At 34.8% G+C, this 27,903-nt stretch overlaps 1 protein-coding gene across 1 annotated transcript; it reads right to left on the reverse strand.

Annotated features, from left to right (window-relative positions):
• Positions 8,758-27,020, reverse strand: LOC109834854. Its single transcript, XM_020402869.1, has 11 exons — positions 26,889-27,020; positions 26,082-26,144; positions 24,908-24,976; positions 24,714-24,821; positions 17,967-18,070; positions 17,775-17,895; positions 17,519-17,668; positions 17,325-17,444; positions 11,672-12,038; positions 10,592-10,762; positions 8,758-9,061 (listed from the first exon to the last, which is right to left on the reverse strand). Exons 1-7 carry the CDS (start codon positions 27,018-27,020, stop codon positions 17,606-17,608), a joined length of 660 nt encoding a protein of 219 aa, XP_020258458.1. The 3' UTR covers positions 8,758-9,061; positions 10,592-10,762; positions 11,672-12,038; positions 17,325-17,444; positions 17,519-17,605.

Genomic DNA, 27,903 nt, shown 5'->3' on the forward strand with positions numbered 1-27,903 from the left:
ATGATATAAAATATTGTTGACCATTCCAGGATTCCGTAGGGAATGGCCCACAAATATCCGTATGTATCAATTCTAAGACATCCGAAGATCTGTTGGCACCTAATCTTTTCACTTTGGTCTGTTTTCCCTTGATACATTCAACACATACGTCGAAGTCCGAAAAATCAAGGGAATCCAAAATGCCATCAGACACAAGACGCTCAATTCTACCTTTTGAGATATGACCTAAGCGCTTATGCCATAATGTCGCCGAATTTTCCTTATTTAATTTACGCTTAGTACCACGTGATTCCACATGCAAGGATTCATTGTAAGAAGCAATTGTATCAAGCAAATATAGGTTGTCATAAATACTCAAGTAACCGGTTCCCACAACATTTGAATTAAAAGATAAACTGAATTGACTGTTTCCAAATGAACAAGAATAACCTGATTTGTCCAATACAGAAACAGAAACCAAATTCCGTCTAAAAGACGGTACTACAAAAGTATCTTTTAAATCCAAATAATAACCAGTTCCTAACAACAACCTAAAGTGCCCAATTGCTTCCACATCTACCGATTGTCCGTCGCCCACAAAGATGTGTCTTTCAACATCACTTGGCTTTCGGTAGCTCAGGCAACCCTGCATAGAAACACTTATGTGAGTAGTAGCACCAGAGTCTAACCACCAAGTGTTTCTAGGTACTGAAGCTAAATTAACCTCAGAACAGACCAAAGCAAGGAACGTACCCTTATTATCACGCCAGGCGTGATATTTTGTACAGTCCTTCTTTACATGTCCAGGCTTCTTACAGAAGAAACAACCCTGATTATCCTTATGTTGTTTCTTCTCAACTGGACCCTTAGCAGCTTCCTTATCATTCTTCCTTTTCTTGCCCTTATCCTTAGAGGCATAGGCCAAATGAGCACTTTCTGTCTTATCTTGCTTCAACCTGTCTTCTTCTTGCACACAGTATGAAATGAGCTCATTTAGAGTCCATTTCTCCTTTTGACAGTTATAACTGACCTTAAATTGGTTAAACTGTGCAGGAAGAGACAACAAAACCAGATGCACTAATAACTCGTCACAAAGATCGAGTTTAAGTGCCTTAAGCTTTGAAGCAATATGAGACATTTCCATAATGTACTCCCTGATATTTCCTTTGCCCTTATACTTCATTGAAATCAAGCGAGCTAAAAGCGTGCTTGTTTCTACCTTATCGTTTTTCGCAAAACGCTTCTCAATTTCGGCAAGGAAATCTTTAGCCTTAGTAATCCCTTCGGATTCTATGCCCCTGAAGGCTTCCGGAACGCCGCGCTTAATGATCATGAGACTCATGCGATTTGAACGCTCCCACTTCTCATGCTCCTTATTTACATCAGGAGTGCTATCCGCATTGAGAGGTTGGGGTTGTTCAGTTCTTAATGCATAGTCAAGATCCATGCAGCCAAGAACAATTAACATGTTCTCTTTCCAAACCTTGAAGTTTGTCCCATTTAGCATGGGAATTGAGTTGATGTTAGCAGAAATTGTTGCAGCAGATGCATTAGCTGAAATAAAACAAAAGAAGCTCACATCAATAACCATAATCAATATCATTCAAATAATGACAGTCCCCATCCAAGATATCGGGCACAACATTAATATCAAGTCTTTGGACAGTAATATTAACTTGTAAGTGATACCTTGTTGCAATGATCAAACATTGACAATAACTCATGTCAAATAATGAAACTATCTTTGGATCGATTCATTATTCACATGTAAACCTTATAATTGTCACACGCTTATCATCGCAGATGTGTATACAGTCTAAATAAATATTAATCTTCCTTTGGGCTGATTAAATATTTATACGAAAGCATACACACAAACATCTCACATTCCTTATGAACAACCTACACAAGAGAGGTTACTTTGGCAACTTCTTGTTTCAATTAATCAATTGGAGTGAGAGACAACCTTAATACCTTAGTGTCATAATATTTGAATTAAATAATTGATTAAGAACCAAATTAGATTTAAAAAAAAATTAAATCAACTGAATTTCTAAAACTTAATTGGGGTCTTACAGCTTAATTAGGGCCCATAACTTAATCGAATAAATTAAGTATACCAAAGTGGACCCATGAAAAGCCGAGGCTTAACCATAATGAACACGAAGTTCCCTTAACTTCGAACGCAAGGTTCGACTGTATTGAGTACGAGACTCACTTAAGTGCGAACGCAAGGTTCGTTTGAAAAAAAAAATGAACGCAAAGTTCAACCTGAGCACGAACGCAATGTTCGACCTGAGAACGAACGCAAAGTTCGTTAAAAAATTAACGCAGAGTTCAACCTGAGTACGAACGCAATGCTCGACCTGAGAACGAACGCAAGGTTCGTTTAAAAAATGAACGCATAGTTCAACCTGAGTACGAACGCAAAGTTCGTCCTGAGAACGAACGCAAGGTTCGTTTAAAAAATGAACGCAGAGTTCAACCTGAGTGCGAACGCAAAGTTCGACTTGAGAACGAACGCAAAGTTCGTTTAAAAATTGAACGCAGAGTTCATCCTGAATACGAACGCAAAGTTCGACCTGAGAACGAACGCAAAGTTCGTTAAAAAATTGAACGCATAGTTCATCCTGAATACGAACGCAAAGTTCGACCTGAGAACGAACGCAAAGTTCGTTTAAAAAATTGAACGCAAAGTTCATCCTGAATACAAACGCAAAGTTCGACCTGAGAACGAACGCAAAGTTCGTTAAAAAATTGAACGCAGAGTTCATCCTGAATACGAACGCAAAGTTCGACCTGAGAACGAACGCAAAGTTCGTTTAAAATTGAACGCAGAGTTCATCCTGAATACGAACGCAATGTTCGACCTGAGAACGAACGCAAAGTTCGTTTAAAATTGAACGCAGAGTTCATCCTGAATACGAACGCAAAGTTCGACCTGAGAACGAACGCAAAGTTCGTTAAAAAAAATGAACGCAGAGTTCAACCTTAGTACGAACGCAATGTTCGACCTGAGAACGAACGCAAAGTTCGTTAAAAAAATGAACGCAGAGTTCAACCTGAGAACGAACGCAGAGTTCGTTTGAAAATGAACGAACACGAGGTTCGTTTGAGGTAACTACCTCCTCAATTTTCGCCATGAACCCTTAGGGTTTCAAACTGAAACCGCCGCCGAACCAAAAAAAAATCTTTGATTTTTATTTTCAAAACAGATCCAGAATTGGAAAAAATAGAAGAAAAAATCAAAGAAAAATCCAAAAATTCCAAAAAGTTACTGTTCACCGGCGATTTTTCAGTTACTGTTCATCCGAAAAAATTTTCGCTGCTGTTCACCGAACATTACTGTTCATCCGAACTCAAAAAATAGAATCTTTAACCAGAGATTTAAGATAAAAAAACCCAATAAAACTTAAATCCCTAAGAATTAATCAAGGTTGCTCTGATACCACTTGTTAGATCTACATCATAAACTTTAGATCTAAAACCATATAGCCATGATTAATTCAAAGAGATTAACAAAAAACTAAAAGAGCGGAAGCTTATACCTGAATCCATTGCTTGATCTTTATTTTGGGTTTTGGATCTTCTAACCTTAGGGTTTTCTCTTTAGCCGAATTTCTCTCTTAGATGGGGGTGAAGAGAATTAGAGAATGTTGTAACCCTAGATTAGGGACCATAACCCCTTATTTATAGATGTTGTACTTTTGTAATTTAGCCCCTCAATAAATCACAATTACAACCTGGTGTCTGCACATATAACCCCATGATTCTATTTAAATACCCATTAACCCAACTTAATTGATCACTTTAGTGGGTTATCCTGAAAGATAGCAATACACATTTATTAATCATATGTGCCCACAAATAGAATTATTAGATTAAATCCAACAATATGATGGTGTCTTTGGTTTAGTACCAGGCTCCGAATCTCATGGTAAGTATTTAAATGCAATTTTTGCAAGATAACTCTCAGTACTATGCTTTCATCATCTGGTGATATGTTAAGTGACTTCAATCATTTATTCACGTATGCATATGCTACAAGTTTTGAAGGTAGATTATTTTAAATTTGAAGTAGTCCTTTTTCTGAAGCAATTTTCAAGTGTTATCAATAGTAAATTAAATTCTTACATAATGAAATATATTGAAGATTTGAGGGACTAATATTGAAATAACGTATCTCTTTAATATATGTTAGACATTAGATTTGGTTATGGTTCTTGATTACAGATGATTGTTTTAGCTTCTCAAGTTTGAACCTGATATTTGGTAGATCAACATTTATCTGCCTAGTGTAACATGTGGTGCCACTTACTGTGCGGTTGCTGCTCTCCAACTAATGGGTTTTATTGAAGATTATATCCTTAATAAATTTAGACCATCCAGTGTGATCAATGTGCCAATGCTAGTGGAGTGGAGCATGCAGGTATGTCATGTGAGTAAAGAATAGAGCTTCAGTTTTGTGTTTCCGTGATAAAGCATCGTGTTGGTTAAAATAAGCAAAATGTCCTTGGATGCCTTATGCAACTTTGTACGTCAAGTTTCCCTTGTTAAACAATGATATCCCTTCACAGTTTGCGTTAGAATGTCCTTTTCGTATCTTTTCTTGTTTTTGTTAGTATTTCTGAATTTTCTACATTTTAGGATTTTGTTTATAAAAAAACAGAGTGTAGAGGTGGAAGTGCACAAGATCAAGCCTAATTGGAAAAACTGGATCGTGACAATTGAAACAGCAATAAAGTAAAATCAATCAGCGGAGATGGTACGGTTATGTGAAACATGGATCATGAAAAACCTCAAGAATTGCCCGGAGGTCCTGGAATATTAAATATGATACTATGAGAAATAATTTTGACCATCTTGCAGGACGCTAAGCATGGATTGTATTTTCAATAGATTGCAAGGAAGGAATTATTGAGTTACTAACTGTTTATGATATAACCTAATATGGACAGATATTGACAGAGAAGTAAAGTGCTAGTTTTCAACAAAGTATCAAGTAGACTCATAGTATTCATTGTCTTTTACTAAGGGTTTTTTGAGTTCTAAACTATAAGTAATACAGAGCATAAATTATTTCTCATAGTATTCATTGTCGTATAATACAAACATTCTAAAGTAAATGAAAATGTCATTGAAATTACTAAAAATAATTAGCTCACAGCATAGAGATTCAAAGCATAGAACGAAGGAAGAACATAAACCTTGGCGAATGTAAATTATTTCTCTACTTATTGGTGTCTCGCTCACTCAATTGCACTAAACAATAAATTAGTTCCCAACATTAAAAAAAATGGTGAGCCAAAGGCCTGATCAGTTAAAAAAAATAAAAAGGAGCAATTTTTATGTACATTTACAAAGATCTTTATCTATGTACATCTTCCAATTCAAGCATCATACCAAGTCTAATGAAATCACCTAATTCAGGCAAGAAATCACAACCGAAATGACAACCTAAAAAAACAGAATTCAACTCAACTGAACTTACTTTCCAATCTCGATACAGCTGTTGTTCGAATATTGAAACCCTTGTCGCTTGAAACTGTAGGAAATCTAGAATTAGGGAAAAATTAGAACAAAATGAGAGGACTGAAGAACAAAAAGCGCTTAGAGCTAGGGTTTGGTATAGAGGAGTGAAGACCAAGAAGAAACCTTCTTCAAATCATAGGTAGAATTCCTTCCTGAATGCCAAAATTCAGAAAACTATGGAGATGAATGATGAGGCGTCGCGTTCCTTGCTGAATGCCAAAATTCTAAAAATTGTGGAGATGAATGCGGAGGCGTCGCGTTGATGATTAGGGCTATAATACTCATCTTTGCAAATTGATGACTGGAAGATCGTGGGATGACGAGAAGGGTAACCGATGAACTCTTCGGCGGAGAGAAAGGCATAATCGACGTAAATTTTAGGGCTTCTGATTTCCGATGCTGATGACGAAATTTGTGTAACGCTTATAAGGGAGAAGTTGGGTATATTTTAAATAGTGGAAGTTTAATTTGGGAAGGGGAAAGTTTTTCAAGAACTGGCTCTTTTAAAGGGTAGATAGATTTGTTGTGTTTGGCAGGTTAAGAAGGGGTGTAGTCACCTTAACCCCTCACTTAACCATTTGCCAAACGATACCTAAAGTGATTATTTTATGGGTAATTTACATGAAAATGCCCTAAGGTTTGCCAAAATTGCACGAAAGCACTCAACTTTCATGCCTATACAAATAAACACCCTAAGCTTCTCAAAAGTTATATGTTAGAAATTGGGTGACAGCGTTAATTACCCCAACAAGTGAAATTAATGCCTGCCTTCCCCCTAATCAATTCACCCACGAGATGCAACAAAACCCTCAACAGTTAAAATTTTTCCTTTCTTACAATTTCACCAACTTCACCCAAAATCACAGCGGCCTAGAATAAATTTGGAGCTTGATTTCGAAATTTGAAGCTGCATCATCATTCTAGAAACTCATAGGAGTTGGTTTTCTGCAATGTTGGGTGGCTCGGTTAGGGGCTGCCCGAATTTAGGTAAATTTCCCATGTGAATAAGAGAATTTGGTGCAACTAAAAAACAGGAGCATTTGCAAAATTTGGAGTTAATATGTGATTGTCATGTGAATAAAAGAATTTGGTGCTTGTATTTCAATAAATCGGTTGTTTTTTTTTTATTTTGGTGTTGAAAAATGAGTTTTTTGTGCATGTGCTTGTGTTTTTTAAGAAAGATTTAATACTCTAAATAAGGTTGTGGTGTTTGGTGATGTTGCCTGTTGCTAGGGCGGTTCGTTTCGCAAAAAAAATTAGGAAAATCAAAGAATATGAAACATATTTTCTATAATAATTGTTTGAGGTTGTTTGGTTGGTTTAAAAAAGAAGGAAATTATAAAATAGGAGAAGAGATCAGAAGAGTTGTCACCTTATTATTGGATAATGTGAGTGGTTTTTAAAAAAAATATTGATTTGAGGTTGTTTGGTTGGTTAAAAAACTAAGAAAATGAATTAGAGGTATATTATTGGATGATGTTTTGAGGTTGTTCGTGTTTGGTTCATTTTTAAAAATAAGAAAATAGATGAGATGTAACGAGTTGGAGATATATTATTGGATGATGTGACACATACTTAAGGAAATCAATTTCTTGTTTTTTTTTTAGGAAAATGATTGAAAGGAAAGTTTCATGAGATGAGTTGTCACAATATTATTGGATGATGTGTGTGAACTTTAAAATTAGATAAGATGAGATGTGATGAGTTGGATGATGTAACACATTTCTTGTGTTTGGTTTATTTTTAGGGCCTGTTTGTTTGCCTAAAAAAAATTAAAAATCAAAGAAATGAAAAACTATTAAATCAAAGAATTGTTTTGGGAGTGTTTGGTTTGCTAAAAAAAGAAAGAAATCAAAGAAATGAAGATGAGTTGTCACCTTATTATAGGATGATGTGAGTGATTTTTTAAGAAAACTTGTTTTGATGTTATTTGATTGGCGAAAAAAATAATGAAATAAATTATAAAAAACCTATTTCTTGTAATAGGTTATTTTCTTTTGCTTGGTTATTTCTTAAAAATAAGAAAATATATAAGATGACATGAGTTGTCTTTATATTATTAGATAATGTGACCCACACTTAAGGAAATTATTTCCTAGCTTTTTGGGAGGAAAATAAAGAAATGAAATGTTAATGAGATGAGATGAGTTGTCACAATCTTATTGGATGATGTGAGTAATTTTTAAATATGAGATGAGATGAGTTGAGTGATGTTGTGGATGAAAATAATATTTTATTATATATGATGGATGAGTTGTTGGATAAAAATAATATTTTATTAGATATGATGGATGAGTTGTTGGATAAAAATAATATTTTATTAGATGTGATGGATGAGTTGTTGGATAAAAATAATATTTTTATTAGATGTTGCGTGTGAGTTTTAGGGATGAAAAAATATGAAATTGTATTTTTTGAGTTTTCTTGGTTTGTATTTCTATTTTTTGGTTTTTTAGGAAATATCCAAACGACCCCTTAAAGGTAAGAAAGAAGATGGAGTAAGATGAGTTAGGGGATAAAAATAATATTTTATTGGATGTTGTGGGTGAGTTTTAATGATAGAAATGGATAAAAATATTATTTTATTAGATGTTGTGGGTAAGTTTTAATGATAGAAATGGATAAAAATATTATTTTATTAATTTCCTTATACCGATTTCCTTTTCTTTGTATTTAGGAAACCAACCAAACAAGCCCTAAAACAAATCAAAATTTTGGTGTCTGGTGAAATCTGAAATGATTTTTTTTTTGGCATATGCTTTTTTTAATAGAATGATTGAATTCTCTAATGTTGCGTTTGGATTCAAGGATTTAATTTCAAATCCCAGAATTGAATTATAAAATTTAAAATCAATTTTAAATTTAATTCATTCGTTTGGGAAACATCCAAATTTGAATTCTAGAATTCAATTTAAAATATTCATGTTTGACAAACTTTACAACTTTAAACTTAAAAATTTCAATTGAGATGTTTGCTAACTAGTTAAATTCTAATTTATGAACTAAGTTTGTAGCTCGAAGATAATTTAAAAATAAGATACTCAAATTATATAAGGTTTGCATCGAAATTGTTGGAATTAATGTCTCAAATAGTAGAGCAGTATAACATATCTTAAGAATTATTGTAGAAACTTTTATGGCTGAAGGGAACATATGCTAAACTAGAATTTGCAAGTATCACAAAGTACCGCCAAGTAGATCAGTATAACATGCATTTCTACGCACTTGATAATGTAGGTTTTTCCATTGAGATCGAAGAAATAGCACTGGATAATACTAACTGAACTCTAGCTGAGTATATGACCGCTTCATAACTAGCATAAACAAGATGTCTAAAATAAACTTAACATGCGTATAAGTGCTGGAAACAAGATAATAGAAGGCCATAGTAGTTCAAAGTTTACAAATATCCAACACATCAACTTAGCCATTTCAGTAACATTCAACATTTCAATGAAACTGTCGTCAATGTCATGAAACATGTGAATGTTGATGACTATTCCAGGCTTTTAGTTTCTGAATGTTCAGCAGCACCGCATCTCCATAATTCCTGCACATTTATAAAAGTTAAAAGACAAATAATAATGAACTTTTGATTCTTCACAAACAAATAAGGTAATAGCCACTTGCATTAGTTCCAGCAGCCACTCAATGTTGTCAACAGTAGAGAAGATATAGAATACAAAAAAGCTCAGTGAAAGTTTAGGCAAACAAGACAACCACAGTTTGAAGTTTTACCAATATACATGATTGCTAACAGACAGTTTATCACCATAAGCAAGGAAAACCTATAAGTAACACATCATGCTATTTTATTGATGGGCACAAGCTATGCAATACCCAAATTAAAACAGATCCACAGCGTAAAAGGATAAAGTAGGAATGATTTTTTCCCATAGTGGTGGATTAGTTTAGATCTAATAATTTTAGTGATTAAACATTTGATGACTGAAGGGAAGATAGTTAAAATGGAATAAGAAAAAACATGAAGTGTGCTACTATAAGGGGTCTATGTGCAATTAACCCTTCATATTGTTTAAATATTTGATATGCACCAACTAAAACTACCAAACAAGAGCTTAAATGCAAATGAAAAAGTTAATAAGTTATTTTTTACCTTAGTCTGAGTTTTCAAGACATAACATAATCCAATTAACTTTTGATTGTCTGGAAGTAACTTCAACATTCGGAAATCATGTGCAGAACCACCAATGAATCACTTAACCGCCCTTAAAAATTGATGTGGAGGAATACCCCTCATTTTAGATACCTCGGCATAAATCTCCTCGCAATCAGCTTTTGATGGGTTCGTACTCACTAGATACTCCTTAAGCATCTCACCAACATCACTTAGAAGGTGTTAGTCAATTGGGCCATTTTCATACAAAATGGGATAATTGTTAAAGTGAAATAAATTTTTTGCTAGTGGGATATTACAGTGGGATAAATAGAAACAATTTTGTGAAGCGGGATATTTTGATAAAATAACGTGGGATAAATTTTTATAATCATGAAATATATATTTATGCATTTTGAAGATATAAATACTATTTATGTATTTTAAACTTACTATTATTGATTGATAATTGCTTACAAAAATGTTCTTCACTATTAAATAACTTTTGGTTAGACTATAAGATATTGACAGTTATTATTATAATAATGATCTAATAATGGTGATAACCATAATAGGAAAGAAGTAAAGAAAAAAATAAATATAAAAAATAAAAAATAACAATATAAATATGAGTTCTAGTTTTTTACCATCTAGTTCCAAACTAAAACTTGGAATAATTTGTGAGACTAGAACTCTCATTTTTGTATAGAAAAATAAAAAATTAGGATAATTTTGTATCATAATATCATTATCCCAATTCTAGTTCTGTTAGAGTTCTACTTGACTAACACTATAAAATTTTGTTCTAGTTATAGTTCTATGTGACTAACACCTTAAAAATTTATCCCACAGATTATCCCAGTTCCAATTTTAAGTTATAGGTGACTAACCCCCCCTTACTGCACTAGCTAAAGGGTCTCTCTTGAGCTTCTTATTGGATTTATTAGTTGAAGATTTTGAAACCTCTCTGCTAGAGATCTCCCCTTCATTCGCATCTTCCATATCCATAGTTGCAATAGAATCATCAATTTGCCATGCACCCTTGCCAGTTGCTCTATCGGTGCCCACTAACATACATATATCATCCCAGTTCTCAATAGATTTGTTTTGATATACCTTGGCATCTGAATTTACCTATGCAAGAATGAGAAAATACAAAAACATAGTGAGACAATCTAGTAACACGGCTTTATATATCATCAATGAATAACATAATCTGCAGGCTCACTTGCAAGTATAATGTAAGGATAAACAAGAATAATTTGATCCTATAGCTTGGCAATGCAATCATCAACAAGTATAATGTGTGGATCTGACCAATTGAGCATTGAGGAAGCATGGACTTTATATGATGCTATCCACGTCACCTGATGTTGTTTGTTACATACACATTCCTTTTAACTAGCTAGCCTCCTCCTCTATAGCCACCTAGCCGCAGTCACTGAGGTGCTCAGTCCGCCTAACTGATTTGATTGAAATTAGGAAAGTTACATGCATTGATTTTAATTAGTCCTATATGCATTATGCTATAGTGCAGCCAATTGGGACCATTTGGTTCAACTTCAACCACTGATATGTACATGTAAAATTGTAAACGTGTTTCCTCTTACTTTCCCTCCTTCAACCATTGCTAAGATTTACGGAACTGAAAGTACACATCACTTCGAGCTTTTTCCAGAAAGAATGAAGTTGGTGTTGGTGCACCAGAACTTGTTTCGTATGAATATATTAACCCACATTCTTTAAAGAAGAGAATTTTTACAAGTCCAGTAAGTGTTTTGTTGTGGAAAAGCCTCATGTACTTATTACTTCCAACGAACATCCTAAGATCATCAAGAAGAATCAACTAAACATCAAGTGCAATCTAAGCTAGACTTTATTTGCTAATACATAGTAAGGCAAATATATTTATGTAGTTCATAGTAAGTACCCATGGGTAAAGATAAAAACAAATGCAGATAAAAACATAATTATGGACAAAATCAAACAAATACATAGTTAAGACAAAGATTTATGAACATGTGTTGTAAATATTCAACATACCTCACAATACTTGGTCCAATCTACCAAGTCCTCAATGGTAATTACTACCATTTTCTTATCATCGTCCTATCTGAACTTGGTTTTTGTCCGTATTTCAGTGATGATGGCATAGTGTTTCTTCCAAAGTTTTACCATATTCCTTACATGATCCACTGTGATAGACAAACCCAATTTGGATTTTAACTCATCAACAACAGCTTGATAAGCTTGAGGCTTCCAATCCCCCTCCACCTTTATTGCCTTGGTTTAGTTGCTTGTAAAACACGGTCGTCAGTATCATGTCCATTTGTGAATTCCAAGTAAGATAGCTCCTTTTCCTACCTCCTTGTGTAGGAGGCAAAGTCTCTTTACCTTTTCTAATCATTACCTTAAAAAGAAGAAAATCATATTAGTAGAAACCCTATATAAAGTCAGAGAAACATTATTAAACAGGCCAAAAAGAAGATAATATAACAAATCAATAGCACACGAGCAAACTTTGCAATATTGAACACATACACGAATGATGCATACTTGAATTATAAAGAAAAACTTGAATTTCATAGATAACAATTTCATAATATTAAATCATTATGATGCACGAACTCTCCGAGCTTGATATTCATTGAACATCTCCAAAGCAATATCATCTCTGAACAAACTTCATACATCTGTTGCTCGAGCACTTGTAATGTAATCAACATCAAGCTCATTGTCGCTGTCAAATGTATTTGTATTTTCAAGCTCTTCGTCCACCTCACACAACAAATCATTCTCTTCCATATTTTCTTCTCTTACGAAATTGTGAAGAATAAAACAAGCATTTATATAATCCTAACTTGAGTCTTTTTGTCAAAGAAGTTTGTTGTTCTAAGTATGACCCATCGTTTCTTTAACACTCCAAATGCTCTTTCAATAGTATTTCGAGCAGATGAATGTCGCAAATTGAAGAGCTCCTTATAATTTGTTGAAGTATTCCCTCGCCACAAATTCAAATGGTACTGAGTGCCTCTATATGGAGCTAAGAAACCTCGACTATTGGTGAACCCCAAATCCACAAGATAATACTTATCTACAACAACATCAATATAAACATTTAAGCTTAAACATGAAAAAACTAAATAAAAAAGGAAAGTCTATAAACACCAAGCTAATGTCTTTACTTGTTGGTACCTTTAAACCATTAGTCCTCTGCAAAGCATCACGAAGGATGCGAGGATCAGATGCGGATCCTTCCCAACCAGGTAAAACATAAGTAAATTGGAGATTGGGATTCGACACGGCAAGAACATTTGTGCTGATATCACCCTTTCTATCTCGATATCTAGGTCGATCCTCAAGAGGGACGGTCATTTGAATGTGTGTCCCATCAAGTGCTCCAAGTACACCCTAACAATCAACTCCATAACATCATATAGATTACATATTTGCACGAACGAATCTATATATCCAAAAAATAAATTATTATTACCTCAAACCATTTCCATTTGTTATCTCCCGCATAACGAGTGGGGGATTCTACTTGTTTGATATAATACTTCCCGATATTCATAACCGCTCGGCGCACCGTATGAAATTGTCGGCTTATAGTTTCTCCGAAACGAAAAAAGATTGCCCTAACAGTTCGATTCTTCAAGTTATGAGAAATAACATGCAGGAAAAATGCCACAGCTTCTCTCACCGTGACATTCCTAGAAGTCACCAATCCCCCATTAGATCGTAAAATGACACGCAGCTTCTCAAAACAACGCCTATTAAGACGTAGTTACTCCCGACATATTGTATCATTCATTAATGTGTCCATCCGAGCTCTTTTACGAGCACGTACATCTTCACTCCATGTTATCTCCTTGATGCTAGACCTTCTGTGACGATATGCTCCAACTATCATTATTATGAAAGTCACAATTATGATAACTAGGTTCTTTTTCCATCATCTTCACCTACTTCTTCCCTAGCATGTTTCCTTTGACCATGTAAACTTTGTTGGTCTGACATTTTCTCTTAAACTGTTTCATCATCAAAATTTAATGTGTAAAACTATACTTATCTAACAGATAGAATCAGATCATGTAACATGGAGTAAATGTAAAGGAAAAGAATAACAAATTTAGAATTACTAAACGAAAATTATCAAATACTAAAGATAATAATATGAAACAAAAAGTAAGGATTCTATAACTCAAATTCAATCACATGAGTTCTATGCAACAGTGTGTTAAGCTTATTCGAAATTTCACATCTGAATTCTTCAATGTGTATATAGCTATATATAAAGTACCAAAATCACCCACGCTAAACCCTTGATTCCTTAGCCCAAACAAGAGCTACCAACAAAAAAACTAGGTGAGATCACCTTCCTACCAATTTCATCCCCAATTGCAGTAGAAACAACTATACCAATGTCAGAAATAAGTAACATTTGCGTTCTTTACAACTGCTAGGAATTTAATGCACAAGGGTGAAATTCCATTTTTTTTTCAACATGCAATTCTTCTAAATCAACCGAAATCTGAAATTGACCTATTTCCCCTAAATTTTCAAAACTCTGGCTGCTCAATAACCCAATTATACAGCTAAATCCCAAATGAAATCAACACAAGACAACAATAGAAGACCTAGAAATCATATAACCCCAATCAATTGACCTTATCCTAAATTCAAGTTCAAAAATTTCGCGTGATCCACAAAAGATAAAGATGATCGAGAATTTCTCACTGTTTTCAATGATCGTCGTCGTCGTCGCCGGAGGTGAAATTAGGGCTTGCAGGTGAAGCTCGTCGTCGTCGCCGTCGTCGCCACCGCCGGCGTTGAGACTGGATCTCCTCATCGTCGTCGCCACCACTAGTTAAGAGCAGAAGTAGGGAGGGTGAGAGATCGCGAGAACGGAAGTAGGGAGGTGAGAGATCGCGAGAGCAAGGGGGAGATGGAATTGCAAATGACGGGATGTAAGTTGAGATTTAGATTTATGGGCCCAATACACTATTAAAATGTTACTGGATTTGGACCAATATCAAGAATTCAATTTCTTTTGGACCCAAACAATACAATTGAGCCAAATACTGTATTTGAAATGAAATCATGGTTCCCAAACAGATCATAAATTCAAGTCCAAAAATTTCACGTGATCCACAAAAGATAAGAGGATCAGGAAGTTCTCACCGTTTTCGATGATCGCCATCGTCGCCGGAGGTGAAATTAGGGCTTGCTGGTGAAGCTTCATATAACCCCAATCAATTGACCTTATCCTAAATTCAAGTTCAAAAATTTCGCGTGATCCACAAAAGATAAAGATGATCGAGAATTTCTCACTGTTTTCAATGATCGTCGTCGTCGTCGCCGGAGGTGAAATTAGGGCTTGCAGGTGAAGCTCGTCGTCGTCGCCGCCGCCGCCGGTGTTGAGACGGGATCTCCTCCTCTTCGTCGTCGTCATCACCGCTAGTTTAGAGCAAAAGTGGGGAAGGTGAGAGATCGCGAGAGCGGAAGTGGCGACGTGAGAGATCGCGAGAGCAAGGGGTAGATGGAATTGCAAATGACGGGCTGTAAGTTGGGATTTAGATTTATGAGCCCAGTACACTATTAAAATGTTACTGGATCTCGGCCAATATCCAGAATTCAAATTCTTTTGGACCCAAACAATACAATTAGGCCAAATATTGTATTTGAAATGAAACCATGGTTCCCAAACAGGCCATAAATGAGGTTGTGGTGCTTGGTGATGCTGCTTGTTGCTAAAACGAATCTTAAATTTTGGTGTTTGGTGAATTTTTTTTTGAATTCTTTACACAGTGCTTGGAGACCAAGGTTTTTGATTTGTTTACAAATATGTTTGAATACGGGCCATAGCTGAGAGCATAGAGGATTTGAACTCGACTTCATGTTTGGCTACCATGAGATTAGAAAGAAACGATGAGAGAAATCGATTTGGGCTCAAGTTACCCAAAAAATAGGTTGGCACAGAAAGATGGTAGAAGATGTGAATTTGATGAACTTTAGGGATAGAAATATAACCATAGCAACATGTGGCAACCAAAAGAGAATATTCCCAGTATATTCCAACGATCAAATAACAGAGGGTATCAACGTAATACTTTTGAGAAGTTTCAGGTATTTATTTGTACAGACATGAACATTAGGGTATTTTCGTGCAACTTTAGCAAACGTTAGGATAATTTCTTATAATTTACCCTTAATTTATTTGGTGTCAGAATTTTGAGTGTTCCTGGGTTCGAATCTCATAATTCAGAATTTGACAATTCAAATAGTAATTTATTTACCTGATTTGTAGAAAAGTTCAAGCAAAATATCTTTGTGGTAGATGCATTTGTACATGGTTAAAGGAGAGTTAAATGTTAAGATTGCATATACATTGTTGGCATGCAAGTCCTGATCTTTGGGCAGAGTGATTGACTGACATAGTACAGAAGTTCAAGGGATACTGTAATTGCAATATGAAATATCTCTTTACCCTACTTCCGGCCCTGAATGTCTTTTTCACATGGCCTTTTCTTATTTAATTCTTCTCATTAGGCTTACTCATAGTATGTGTTTCATAAAATTTTCATCATTCTTGCTCATTTTATAAAAGATTACAACCTTCTAAAATATATCACATCAGGATAAAACATGTGGCAATAAACATAGTCCTTATGAGAAAACCAAAAGATCTCAGTTCTATTAGTTGCAACTTCATTTCAATTTTTAAGAGGTGTGAACTATATAATTGACGACTATCGCCAGCCTAGAATTTTTCAGGCATATATTTTTAGGAATAAAGAGAACTATATAGATGCAGAACAAATTCCTTTAATAAAGAAAAAGATGCAAAACAAATTTCTTTTTTCTGAGACCATATAGCCTGTTGCATCAACAACGGAGAGGCCCTACACAAAGGTGAAAACACAGAAGAGAATAAGAAAGCCTTAATTGCAAGCAGACCACCGGTAAGCCTTAATTGCGAGCAGACCACCGGTAGTATCACCCAATTGTGGATAGACCTCCTGAGGTTTTATTTTTTTACAAATAGACCACCTGAAATTTTTTGGCTCGTAAAATCGTTTAAATTTTTTTTTGAGGCGGCGAACAGGAGAGTAGACCTACTGACACTCAGAGTATACACCTAATAACACAGAATATCTGAGATTCTTGGAAGTTTTCGTTGTTAAATAATTGCCCAGCATTGACTGTCATGAGTACAGTGTTTATATCTAAGCTGCCTCTTATACATTAAATAGCCGAACAGGAGTAGAAAGAACATATAGTCTTATGATTAGAGAATCATTTCATGATTATAAAGAAAAACAAATGCGGCTAACATGGAACTAAATCACATAAATGATAGTCATCTACAAAGTGGTGACATTTTGCTTTTCAAAGGTTGTTTGAATGGAATATATAAATATAGAGAAATGGCTTAAAAGCAGTTGCCTAAGTGCCAAAGCATCCACCGATGCAATTGGAGGGCATTGGCACTCAGCTTAAGTAGGCGTGTATACTGACTTTGTAATTTCATTAATGACAAAGTAATGCGAGCATGTTTAAATATAATATTAGTGACTAGAGGCAAAAAAATTCCATTGTCAGTTCCATGAGGAGCACTTGACATGTCATCTTAACATTGTTAGTGATGAAAGCATAAATAAGACAAGATTAATGGTATCAGATTGTGTCTGACCTAATTAGGTTTTAACTTCAAAAGAAGCGGCTAACTCATAGTGATCTGAAGGCACACGCGGCGATGGTATGTCGGGGTTTCCCACCAATGTTAGCACTGAAGCAACTTCCAAGGCATAAACTGCATAATATATAAAACTTATATTTATCACAAGAGCTTAGGAAGGAGATACAGTAGAAATTTTAAATACATACCCGAGTAAAAATGTAGTCATACGTGTAGGATGCACTTCCGTCCGCATTATATTTCGTGAACTTTGGCTCTTTGGTTGAGGAGAACATTCATCTCATTGAGGAATGAAAAAGTGGATAATTGGATTCATAAGCAGTAGCATACGCTGAGCGCTAGAAAATTATGAAATAACTAAGTTAGATATTATGATTCTAATGTGTATTTGAAAAAGTAATAAAAGCATATCCTAACATTTTCTATTTCAAAGAGACATAATACCATGTCAGGAAGAGCCAGGAAAGATAAATCAAGATACTGCAAGTTGTTGAACACCTTTTGGAGCTCATGTAAGTCTCCAGTGAGATGTAGAAGTTTTGTAGTCATGGCCTTATATATTGAACTGAGGAAACAAAATATATTTAATTTATATGAGCACATTTACACTATTTACAAAGTTAAAAGTAAAATTACCTCTCTGGAACTGAATTGAAGTCTCCACAAATAATTAGCCCATCTTCTTCTTTCAAAAAACCATTATCCTTCAACTGTTTGAGCTCTTGGCACAGAAAGAATATCTAATAATTTCAAAGTTAGAATAGTATCAGTGACAATGCTTAGGTGCTTTTTGGGTTTCTAACATTACCATCTTTAGTTAACTGAACAGTCATGATCATTTAGTGCATTGAATACTGTAAGGATCATAATTAAAAAGTCTTCTCTAAATTTCAAGAATTCAAAAGATCGTCAAAGGAGTTTTTATAAGGAAACTCAAAAGGTTGCACACGGACAACAAAGGCGAGTTCACTACTAGGGAGGTCTTTCATTTTGCCAAGAAACTGGCATCAAAAAGGGCGCCTCTTATGTGGACGGATGTGAGTCCCATATCGAGTACCTTTGCATGTGGATCGCATATCATGCAGCACTCATTTTCTACCGTTGAGTTACTGATTAACTTGATTCCTTGGTTTTTGTTTGGATTTCAAAATCCATCTTTCTTTTGACCTAAAATTCATTACAAAAGTATTTAAGTTTAAAGTCATGATTTTTGACGAAATTTTCAGCACTTTCCAAGTACGACCCCTTAACTGATCCATAACAAGTCTAACTCGAATTTGCTTAACCTTATTGCTATAAATACCCACGTGTTGGCCTTAAACCCTTAATTATAATAGTCCAAACCCCTAGGATAAAGGCAAGAGCTAGAAGCAAGAGGAGATTAATCTCAGAAAGACAACTGTTTTTTTTAAAGCATTTTCAATCAAATCTTACGTATTTGATTAATAGCATAACCATGTAAATAACCTTATGTACACTTCTAGCTTGACTAGCCAATTTACATTGAAACATAGCCTAGTATCGGTAGATAGAGGTGGACGCCTACCTATCATTATATGATAATATCAATAGAATGCGTCAGCCGACTTGCAGCATGCTCGACCTCACCTATATATTTGGGACACAGGGCATGACACTTATTGCAGGGAGTCTCACATACCAAACATTCTATTCCATCTTTTCCTTATGAGAAGATGATAAAAGAAGGATAACACTACTATCTTTATCATCCTCAAGGACTAGGTTGCAATATAGCTTTTACATATTTATTAATTTCGAGATTATATCTTTATTGTTTTTTTCTCTATTGCTAGTAAGGTTAACATGATGATTTCACATAGCTTCTGTATGCATGATTTCATCAATGTACTTTATATGCCTTATTTGATTCATTGGAGATTTCACGATGATGTATCATTGACATTGATACACATTATATTGTGCACGCCCATCTTCATTTTACATGCTTGATAGACAGTTTTTAGACTGGCCTATTTTTTTCGGAACTACGTCTAGAACCACACTTTGGTGACACCTACCAGGAGGGACGTAAGTATCTCTCTTTTGCAGGCTATCTACAGAGATAGTACGGTGAAGTACTTGCAGTCTACATATGTTGGTGACACCTAGCAGGAGGGACATGAGGGATCTCCTACTGCAGGCTATCCACGGAGATAGTATGTGGAAGTACCCACTATCTACCTATCAACCTTTCCATTTGGCTATTATATCCTGGCGTGTGGGATATGGTTAAATACCCTTATTTCCATTTCAGACAATATAGTATTTGAGGCCACTATGCCATTTGAGACTATCTATGTTACAAGGGAATAGTTATAGGAGCAGATGTGGCCGCCAATACAAGATGCGACAATTTGAAAAGGTAGAAAAAGAGGACACGACCACAAATCTACATATTGAAGTTAATAAATTTCATGAGGTTGATTTTGGCTTTCATTTGCATGTTACGAAAAAATTTCTCTAATATTTTTATGTTTCATTTACTAAATAGATTAAAATTAGAAAAACGATCATTTTTTTAACTTGATGTCTAAATGAGCCTTTAAAATCATTCTTTTGGACTGGGTGCGAGCTGATACAAACCCCACCCTTATCTTGTGAATTGTGGGAAGTAGACGTGAAGAGTGAGCTATATGTGTAAGAAGTGTATGACAGATATTTTAAACTAAACATGCATTATATAATTGAGTACACATGCATATTTAAGGAGTGTCTAAGGCTAATGAGTGTCGATGTCAGGCATGGATACAAGAGCCCAGACAAAGTGTCAGGGTAACTTAGGGGACTATGTACAAGTATTTGCACTTGAGATGTATCTACATTTCTATTTCTTCTTCCACGCTCATATTGGATGCCTTTATTTCTGGTTCTTTAAGTGATCCTACATGTGTAGTATACACTGATTTATTCCAAGTAAATGTATATAGATGTTTGCTAATTCTTATACATATACTACCGGCTGAGTCACATGCCCATCAGTTTGCTTTTGGAACATTGGGTATGATAATCGATATACCATTACAAAATGGTTTAGCAAACTCAAGATATGTTATCTTGTACACGTCATTGGCCAAGAAAGCCTAAGAATTCTCAATTCTTAGATTCAAATATAAACCGGTTGGTCGTCAACTGAAATGATACATGGTCAAAGACTCAATGGTCAATCGCGGAGATTAATTTGAATATGTTGTTCCTTTTCTCTATGGCAAAAAGTGAAAGCCAATTTGCTTGTCAAGAATCAAATGACCTTATTTCTTTATTTATCTCCTTGTTAGCTGAACAGATAAAAACTAGTAGTGTGCAGAGCTAGGAATTCATAACAATGGTGTCATAATATGTATAAGGATGACATTACTAATTTTACTCTCATATTAATGGAAAAAAAAATATCTGTCTTTTTTTCTTTTTCTTTTTTCGTCTTCTTTCATAGTTTTTATCCTCATTTCTTTACTTTGAGGAAGAGAGTGAACAAGAAGGAGACAGAGAGAGAACTATTTGATTTCTCAGCCTTCCAACACAATAAGGCCATTTATGCAATTTTTTGCCCTTCCAAAAATGGTTATAGCACTTTGATATGTGGTCAATTGTGCTACTTAAGTTAACTGGTTCTAGGTTATTTTACTTTCTTTCGTTTAGCTCATCAAAAGTCAATGGGCAATGATTAGAGGTTATAAGTCTACATATTATTTTGTGGTGTCACCTAGCTTTGATAATCAGTTATAAGTCAACATATGCTCCTTTAATATTTTTTATCTATGACGGTGCCACTTGACATCACCCCATACCACATAATTCCGCCTCCGAAACCAAGTTTGGAGCGACAAAGAAGATCGAAGAGATCAACAATGCGATGTAGAAGTTTTGTAGTAATGGCCTTATATATTGAACTAAGGAAAAAATATATATTTAATTTATATGAGCACATTTACACTATTTACAAAGTTGAAAGTAAAATTACCTTTCTAGAACTGAATTGAAGTCTCCACAAATAATTAGCCAATCTTCTTCTTTCAAAAAACCATTATCCTTCCAACTGTTTGAGCTCTCGGCACAGAAAGAATATCTAATTATTTCAAAATTAGAATAGTATCAGTGACAATGCTTAGGTGCCTTTTGGGTTTCTAACATTACCATCTTTAGTTAACTGAACAGGCATGATCATTTAGTGCATGGAATACTGTAAGGATCGTAATTAAAAAGTCTACAAAATTTCAAGAATTCAAAAGATCGTCAAAGGTGTTTTTATAAGGAAACTCAAAAGGTTGCACACGGACAACAAAGGCGAGTTCACTACTAGGGAGTTCTTTCATTTTGCCAAGAAACATGGCATCAAAAAGGGCGCCTCTTATGTGGACGAATGTGAGTCCCATATCGAGTACCTTTGCATCTGGATCGCACATATCATGCAACACTCATTTTCTACCGCTGAGTTACTGATTAACTTGATTCTTTGGTTTTTGTTTGGATTTCAAAATCTCTCTCTCTTTTGACCTAAAATTCATTACAAAAGTATTTAAGTTTGAAGTCGTGATTTTTGATGAAATTTTCAGCACTTTCAAAGTTCGACCCCTTAAATGATCCATAACAGGTATAACCCGAATTTGTTTAACCTTATTGCTATAAATACTCACGTGTTGGCCTTAAACGCTTAATTATAATAGTCCAAAACCCTAGGATATATAAAGGCAAGAGCTAGAAACAAGAGGAGATTAATCTCAAAAAGACAACTGTTTTGTTTAAAGCATTTTCAATCAAATCTTACGTATTTGATTAATAACATAACCATGTAAATAACCTTATGTACACTTCTAGCTTGACTAGCCAATTTACATTGAAACATAGCCTAGTATCGGTAGATAGAGGTGGACGCCTACCTATCAATATATGATAATGTCAATACAATGCGTCAGCCGACTTGCAGCATGCTTGACCTCACCTATATATTTGGGACACGGCATGACACTTATTGCAGGGAGTCTCACATACCAAACATTCTATTCCATCTTTTCCTTATAAGAAGATGATAAAAGAAGGATCGTTAGTTAACACTACTATCTTTATCATCCTCAAGGACTAGGTTGCAAATACCCTTATTTCCATTTCAGACAATATAGTATTTGAGGCCACTATGCCATTTGAGACTATCTATATTACAAGGGAATAGTGATAGGAGCAGATGTGACCGCCAATACAAGATGTGACAATTTGAAAAGGTAGAAAAAGAGGACACGACCACAAATCTACATATTGAAGTTAATAAATTTCATGAGGTTGATTATGGCTTTCATTTGCATGTTACGAAAAAATTTCTCTAATATTTTTATGTTTCATTTAGTAAATAGATTAATATTAGAAAAACGATCATTTTTTTAACTTGATGTCTAAATGAGACTTTAAAATCATTCTTTTGGACTGGGTGCGAGCTGATATGAACCCCACCCTTATCTTGTAAATTGTGGGAAGTAGACGTGAAGAGTGAGCTATATGTGTAAGAAGTGTATGACAGATAGTTTAAACTAAAACATGCATTATATAATTGAGTACACATGCATATTTAAGGAGTGTCTAAGGCTAATGAGTGTCGATGTCAGGCATGGATACAAGAGCCCAGACAAAGTGTCAGGGTAACTTAGGGGACTATGTACAAGTATTTGCACTTGAGATGTATCTACATTTCTATTTCTTCTTCCACGCTCATATTGGATGCCTTTATTTCTGGTTCTTTAAGTGATCCTACCTGTGTAGTATACACTGATTTATTCCAAGTAAATGTATATGGATGTTTGCTAATTCTTATACATATACTACCGGCTGAGTCACATGCCCATCAGTTTGCCTTTGGAACACTGGGCATAATAATCGATATACCATTACAAAATGGTAATGGTTTAGCAAACTCAAGATAGGTTATCTTGTACACGTCATTGGCCAAGAAAGCCTAAGAATTCTCAATTCTCAGATTCAAATATAAACCGGTTGGTCCTCAACTGAAATGATACATGGTCAAAGACTCAATGGTCAATCGCGGAGATTAATTTGAATATGTTGTTCCTTTTCTCTATGGCAAAAAGTGAAAGCCAATTTGCTTATCAAGAATCAAATGACTTTATTTCTTTATTTATCTCCTTGTTAGCTGAACAGATAAAACTAGTAGTGTGCAGAGCTAGGAATTCATAACAATGGTGTCATAATATGTATGAGGATGGCCATGGTCAAAGACTCAATGGTCAATCGCGGAGATTAATTTGAATATGTTGTTCCTTTTCTCTATGGCAAAAAGTGAAAGCCAATTTGCTTATCAAGAATCAAATGACTTTATTTCTTTATTTATCTCCTTGTTAGCTGAACAGATAAAACTAGTAGTGTGCAGAGCTAGGAATTCATAACAATGGTGTCATAATATGTATGAGGATGGCATTACTAATTTTACTCTCATATTAATGAAAAAATAATAATATGTCTTTTTTCTTTTTCTTTTTTTTTTGTCTTCTTTCATAGTTTTTATCCTCATTTCTTTACATTGAGGAAGAGAGTGAACAAGAAAGAGACAGAGAGAGGACTATTTGACTTCTTAGCCTTCCAACACAATAAGGCCATTTATGCAATTTTTTGCCCTTCCAAAAATGGTTATAGCACTTTGATATGGGTCAATTGGGCTATTTAAGTTAATTGGTTATAGGTTATTTTACTTTTGGTTTAGCTCATCAAAAGTCACAGGGCACTGATTAGAGGTTATAAGTCTACATATGATTTTGTGGTGTCGCCTAGCTTTGATAATCAGTTATAAGTCAACATATGCTCCTTTAATATTTTTTATCTATGACGGATGCCACTTGACATCACCCCATACCACATAACTCCGCCTCTGAAACCAAGTTTAGAGTCCTCACTTGTAAAAGTCGCTTCTACAAAGCATACACCCAAGACTTGGCGGAGGTAAAATTGTGCTACTAGAAAGACTTAGTTTGAATCCCATAGGAGAAAAGATAAAGGAAAGACTAATTGGGTTTACAATCTTGATGATGTAGGAAACATGGAAAATAGATAGAGACCTCTAGCTTTGTGCAAGGAAGCTTCCGATAATCGAGTGCAGGAAGAAAAAGGGATAGCATGTGGCTAACAGTACAGTTAAAATTTTAATGATATATGATAAAGAAATAATGTCAAATCCTAATATTTTTTTAAAATTGGAGGAGATTTCATATTAATTAACCTATTTCGTCATCTATTCTAACTGTTCTTTTACTTCGCAGATAGTGATATCAGGTCAGTAAGAACCAAATGTTCTACTATTAGGTGTGGGGATTCCAGCCTTGTGATGTTTTTAGAACAATACAAAACAACACATATATTAATTAGTACCTGTGAACCTCGAGCTTCTGGGCTCGTAGATGTTAGATGGATATTAGCAATAAAAATCTTTCGATGTATATCTTCAAACCCTATCTGTAAAATTATAGCTCCATTTGACTGCATAAAATGCATAAGGCATATAAAAGTTTGAGAGAGATATTAAATTTTATCAAATATAAGTTTAGCCAAACTTCCTCACATACCTTGATAGCAGAAAAGCTTCTTAAGGTGTGTGAGTAAGGTGACATCGTGGCTATGACTCGGAAATCAATCTACATAGATAAAGAAATGTTAATGAGGGTTAATGAAATTTTGATCAAATACATGTATCGAAGGTGATATCAGCATAACTTTTCAAGGATTAGTCAAGAGGAATGATAATCTTTAATTTAAAGCTTCACATTGAAGACTTTGTTATAGGTTCAAGAACTTATGTGCTTCTATGGATTAGACTTCCTAATTTGTCTTTACATCTAGGAGTGACACTAATGTTCGTATGATCATTGGTAGCTTAGAGAAACCTCTTTGTTCATATGAGTTAACTGATAAAAGAGATTGAATTTCCTATGCTAAAGTGCTCGTTGAAGTGGATGGGAAAAGAACTAAAGGATCAAATTAAAGTAAAGGATACTAGTGGAAACATTTTTTTAACAGGAAAATTGAGTTTGAATGAGTGCCTAAATTTTGCTCTTGTTGGAAAAAAAAGACCATAAGGAGGTTGATTGCAAGACAAAGGTTGTTGGTAAATGGGTTTCGATTGTTGAGTGATGTTCCTTCAGTTGATGAAATAAATGGTGTTAAGCAGTGCGTAGGAGGAAGTTTGTGAACAAGGGCATTCATTCAGCACGAATTATTCATTATCAGTATATTGCTTAGATGATATCTAATGAAACTTCGTATTTACTTGACAATGATAAAGACTCTAATTTGTTTAATAAGTTGTCAGAACTTGTTGATAATAGGGGTGGACCCAGTAGTTCAAATAATGTCACTAAATTTGAGAATTTGAGTATGGAATGATAGAGGTTTACATAAACCTCATAAAAAAATGTTGAAGACTTTGTGCCTAAAATCTCTATTACTGTTGGTTTCCTATTTTTTAAAGGTTTTGACTTTTGATTGAGCTTTATTAGTTTCCTTTGAAGAGTTGTATATGTGAGCATTTTAAATATACACATATACACAACATTGAGGTTAAGGTAAAAGTTGCATATCGTCAAAGCGGGGTATGTCTAGAATTCTTTGTAAAAGATTTGGTTGAGTAGTTAAAGTTTCTTAAGTTTGTAAAAAAAGAAACAACAAAAATTACAAATAGTCATGTATGAAGCTCAAAAAATAGTTAAGAGTCTACAACAAACTATAATACAATAACATTACCTGATAATTTTGAACATTCCCAAGTGACTTCTTATACGCTGTAACGCATCCCGTCTTATCATCCTATATATATTAAAATTAGATCTAAAAATTACATGAAAAAATTAAGATGCTCAAATCAAGATAGTTTTGCCCTCAAGATATTTTTGCCCTTAAGATATTTTCAAGTGTGTGTCAAATCAAGATGCTCAAATCACTTTGATGAATTCCTACTATTATATGCAATACAACCCTAGGAATTAAAAGCAACTAACAAGGATGGAAAAAATAAAATCTTTTTTAATTAGGGTTAGCAATCAAACAATGTGAGAAAAGAGAAAAATGTTTGAATTTATTATCTTATTAGTAAGTGTTCAAGTGGAGGGATGAATTTTGGGGTAAATATGCAAATATGGATGACTTGATCGGTACTACGCAAAAAGACTCGGCCAACAAAAATACTCGTAACATCTCAACCTTGATGTAGAACACATCAACACTAAGTATAAATTAACAACGACAAAATAAAACACATATAAATCCTTTCCACTATGAATCCATTAAACTATAGTGAAAAGCATGCAACAATTACTGATTTGTAAAGAAAGCCTAAATTTAGCTCAAAAAAGTAAACACAAACTATCATAACTCACCCAATAAAGTAGCATCTAATATGGTAAATGATGCTAATCTGGAACCAAATAATAAATAGAAGCGAAGAAAAACAACATCTCACCAGTTATAAGAATTATATAGCATCCGGAGTTTAATAAATCTCAAAAAGAGCAAAGAAAATCATAGAAATGGGGGATCTGGATGATAGAATACCTTTCTCATTTTCCAAAACCTCCCAATCCAAAATTCGATTTCATCACCCCCAATACTATCCATCATCAAGAGTGTGTCCGCAGCTTCCTGCACGCCGGCACCAAGCCTCCCCAGCTTCTTCAGCCTGCTCATTCCCACCCTCCCCTCGGCGACTTCGCCCTGACGGTGCGGCGGCTAAAGGCAGCGCGCTTTTTGTGCTTGGGCGGCTGGCGAGACCTTCGCCAGGCCCGCCTGAAAAGACCTGCCGCGCAGCGGCGCGTGAGGATGGCGGGCGGGGAGGGGTGGCGAGGCGTCGAGAGGCGGCGCGTTGTAGAGGCGCTGTTGGGCAGGGTTTTCCAGCGGCAGTTGGGCTTGCAAGGGTTTCGAGGCGAGGGTGAATTTCTGCTATTTATCAACATCCTGGTTTGATCTATATCGTCCATTTTACAAGATCTCACGGACGACAGTGAAAGGGATTGAATGGCAACCTAGTAAATAACTATGATGATTTTAGCGCGGTGGATAGTTCTTGGAAGAACAATTTTTCAAAACACCCCCATTTTATTGTTTAATTTTAAAATTCCACATATTTTTTTTATCAAAACCGATCCATTTTTTATCACGTCAGTCGAATCACTTTTCTAAATAGTCGGCGTTACCAACCCCAACTATTTAGAAGGGTGTTAAACCATAACTAGAAGCCTTAAACCCTAAAATTTTATGTCCTAAATAGTCGGGGTTGACAACCCCGACTATTTAGGAAAGTGATTAGGCTGACGTGGCAAAAAACGGATTGGTTTTGGTAAATAAAAAAAATGAGTCGATTTTAAAAATTAAAAAATTAAATAGGGCTGTTTTGAAAATTTGTTCGTTCTCGAAACTTTAGCGGAATGAGACCGGGGCTTTTAGGCTATGTTTGCTCTGAGAGAAAGGGAGAGAAAAGAACAGGAAAGAGAAAGTAAAAAAAGAAAAGAAAATGATTTTTTTTTTGTTTAGTTAGAAAGAATTTTGTAAGGAAAATTAGAAGAAAATTCAT

This window comes from Asparagus officinalis, chromosome 3 (genome assembly GCF_001876935.1).
Source record: "Asparagus officinalis chromosome 3, Aspof.V1, whole genome shotgun sequence".
Lineage (NCBI taxonomy): Eukaryota > Viridiplantae > Streptophyta > Magnoliopsida > Asparagales > Asparagaceae > Asparagus > Asparagus officinalis.

Excerpts from the sequence above, each read along its gene's own strand:
- LOC109834854 (XM_020402869.1), bottom strand. The coding sequence starts at position 27,020 with ATGAGCAGGCTGAAGAAGCTGGGGAGGCTTGGTGCCGGCGTGCAGGAA. Across the intron at positions 26,145-26,888 it reads GGTTTTGGAAAATGAGAAAG|GATGATAAGACGGGATGCGT; the intron begins GTATTCTATCAT and ends TAATATATATAG. Across the intron at positions 24,822-24,907 it reads GAAGCTTTTCTGCTATCAAG|TCAAATGGAGCTATAATTTT; the intron begins GTATGTGAGGAA and ends CATTTTATGCAG.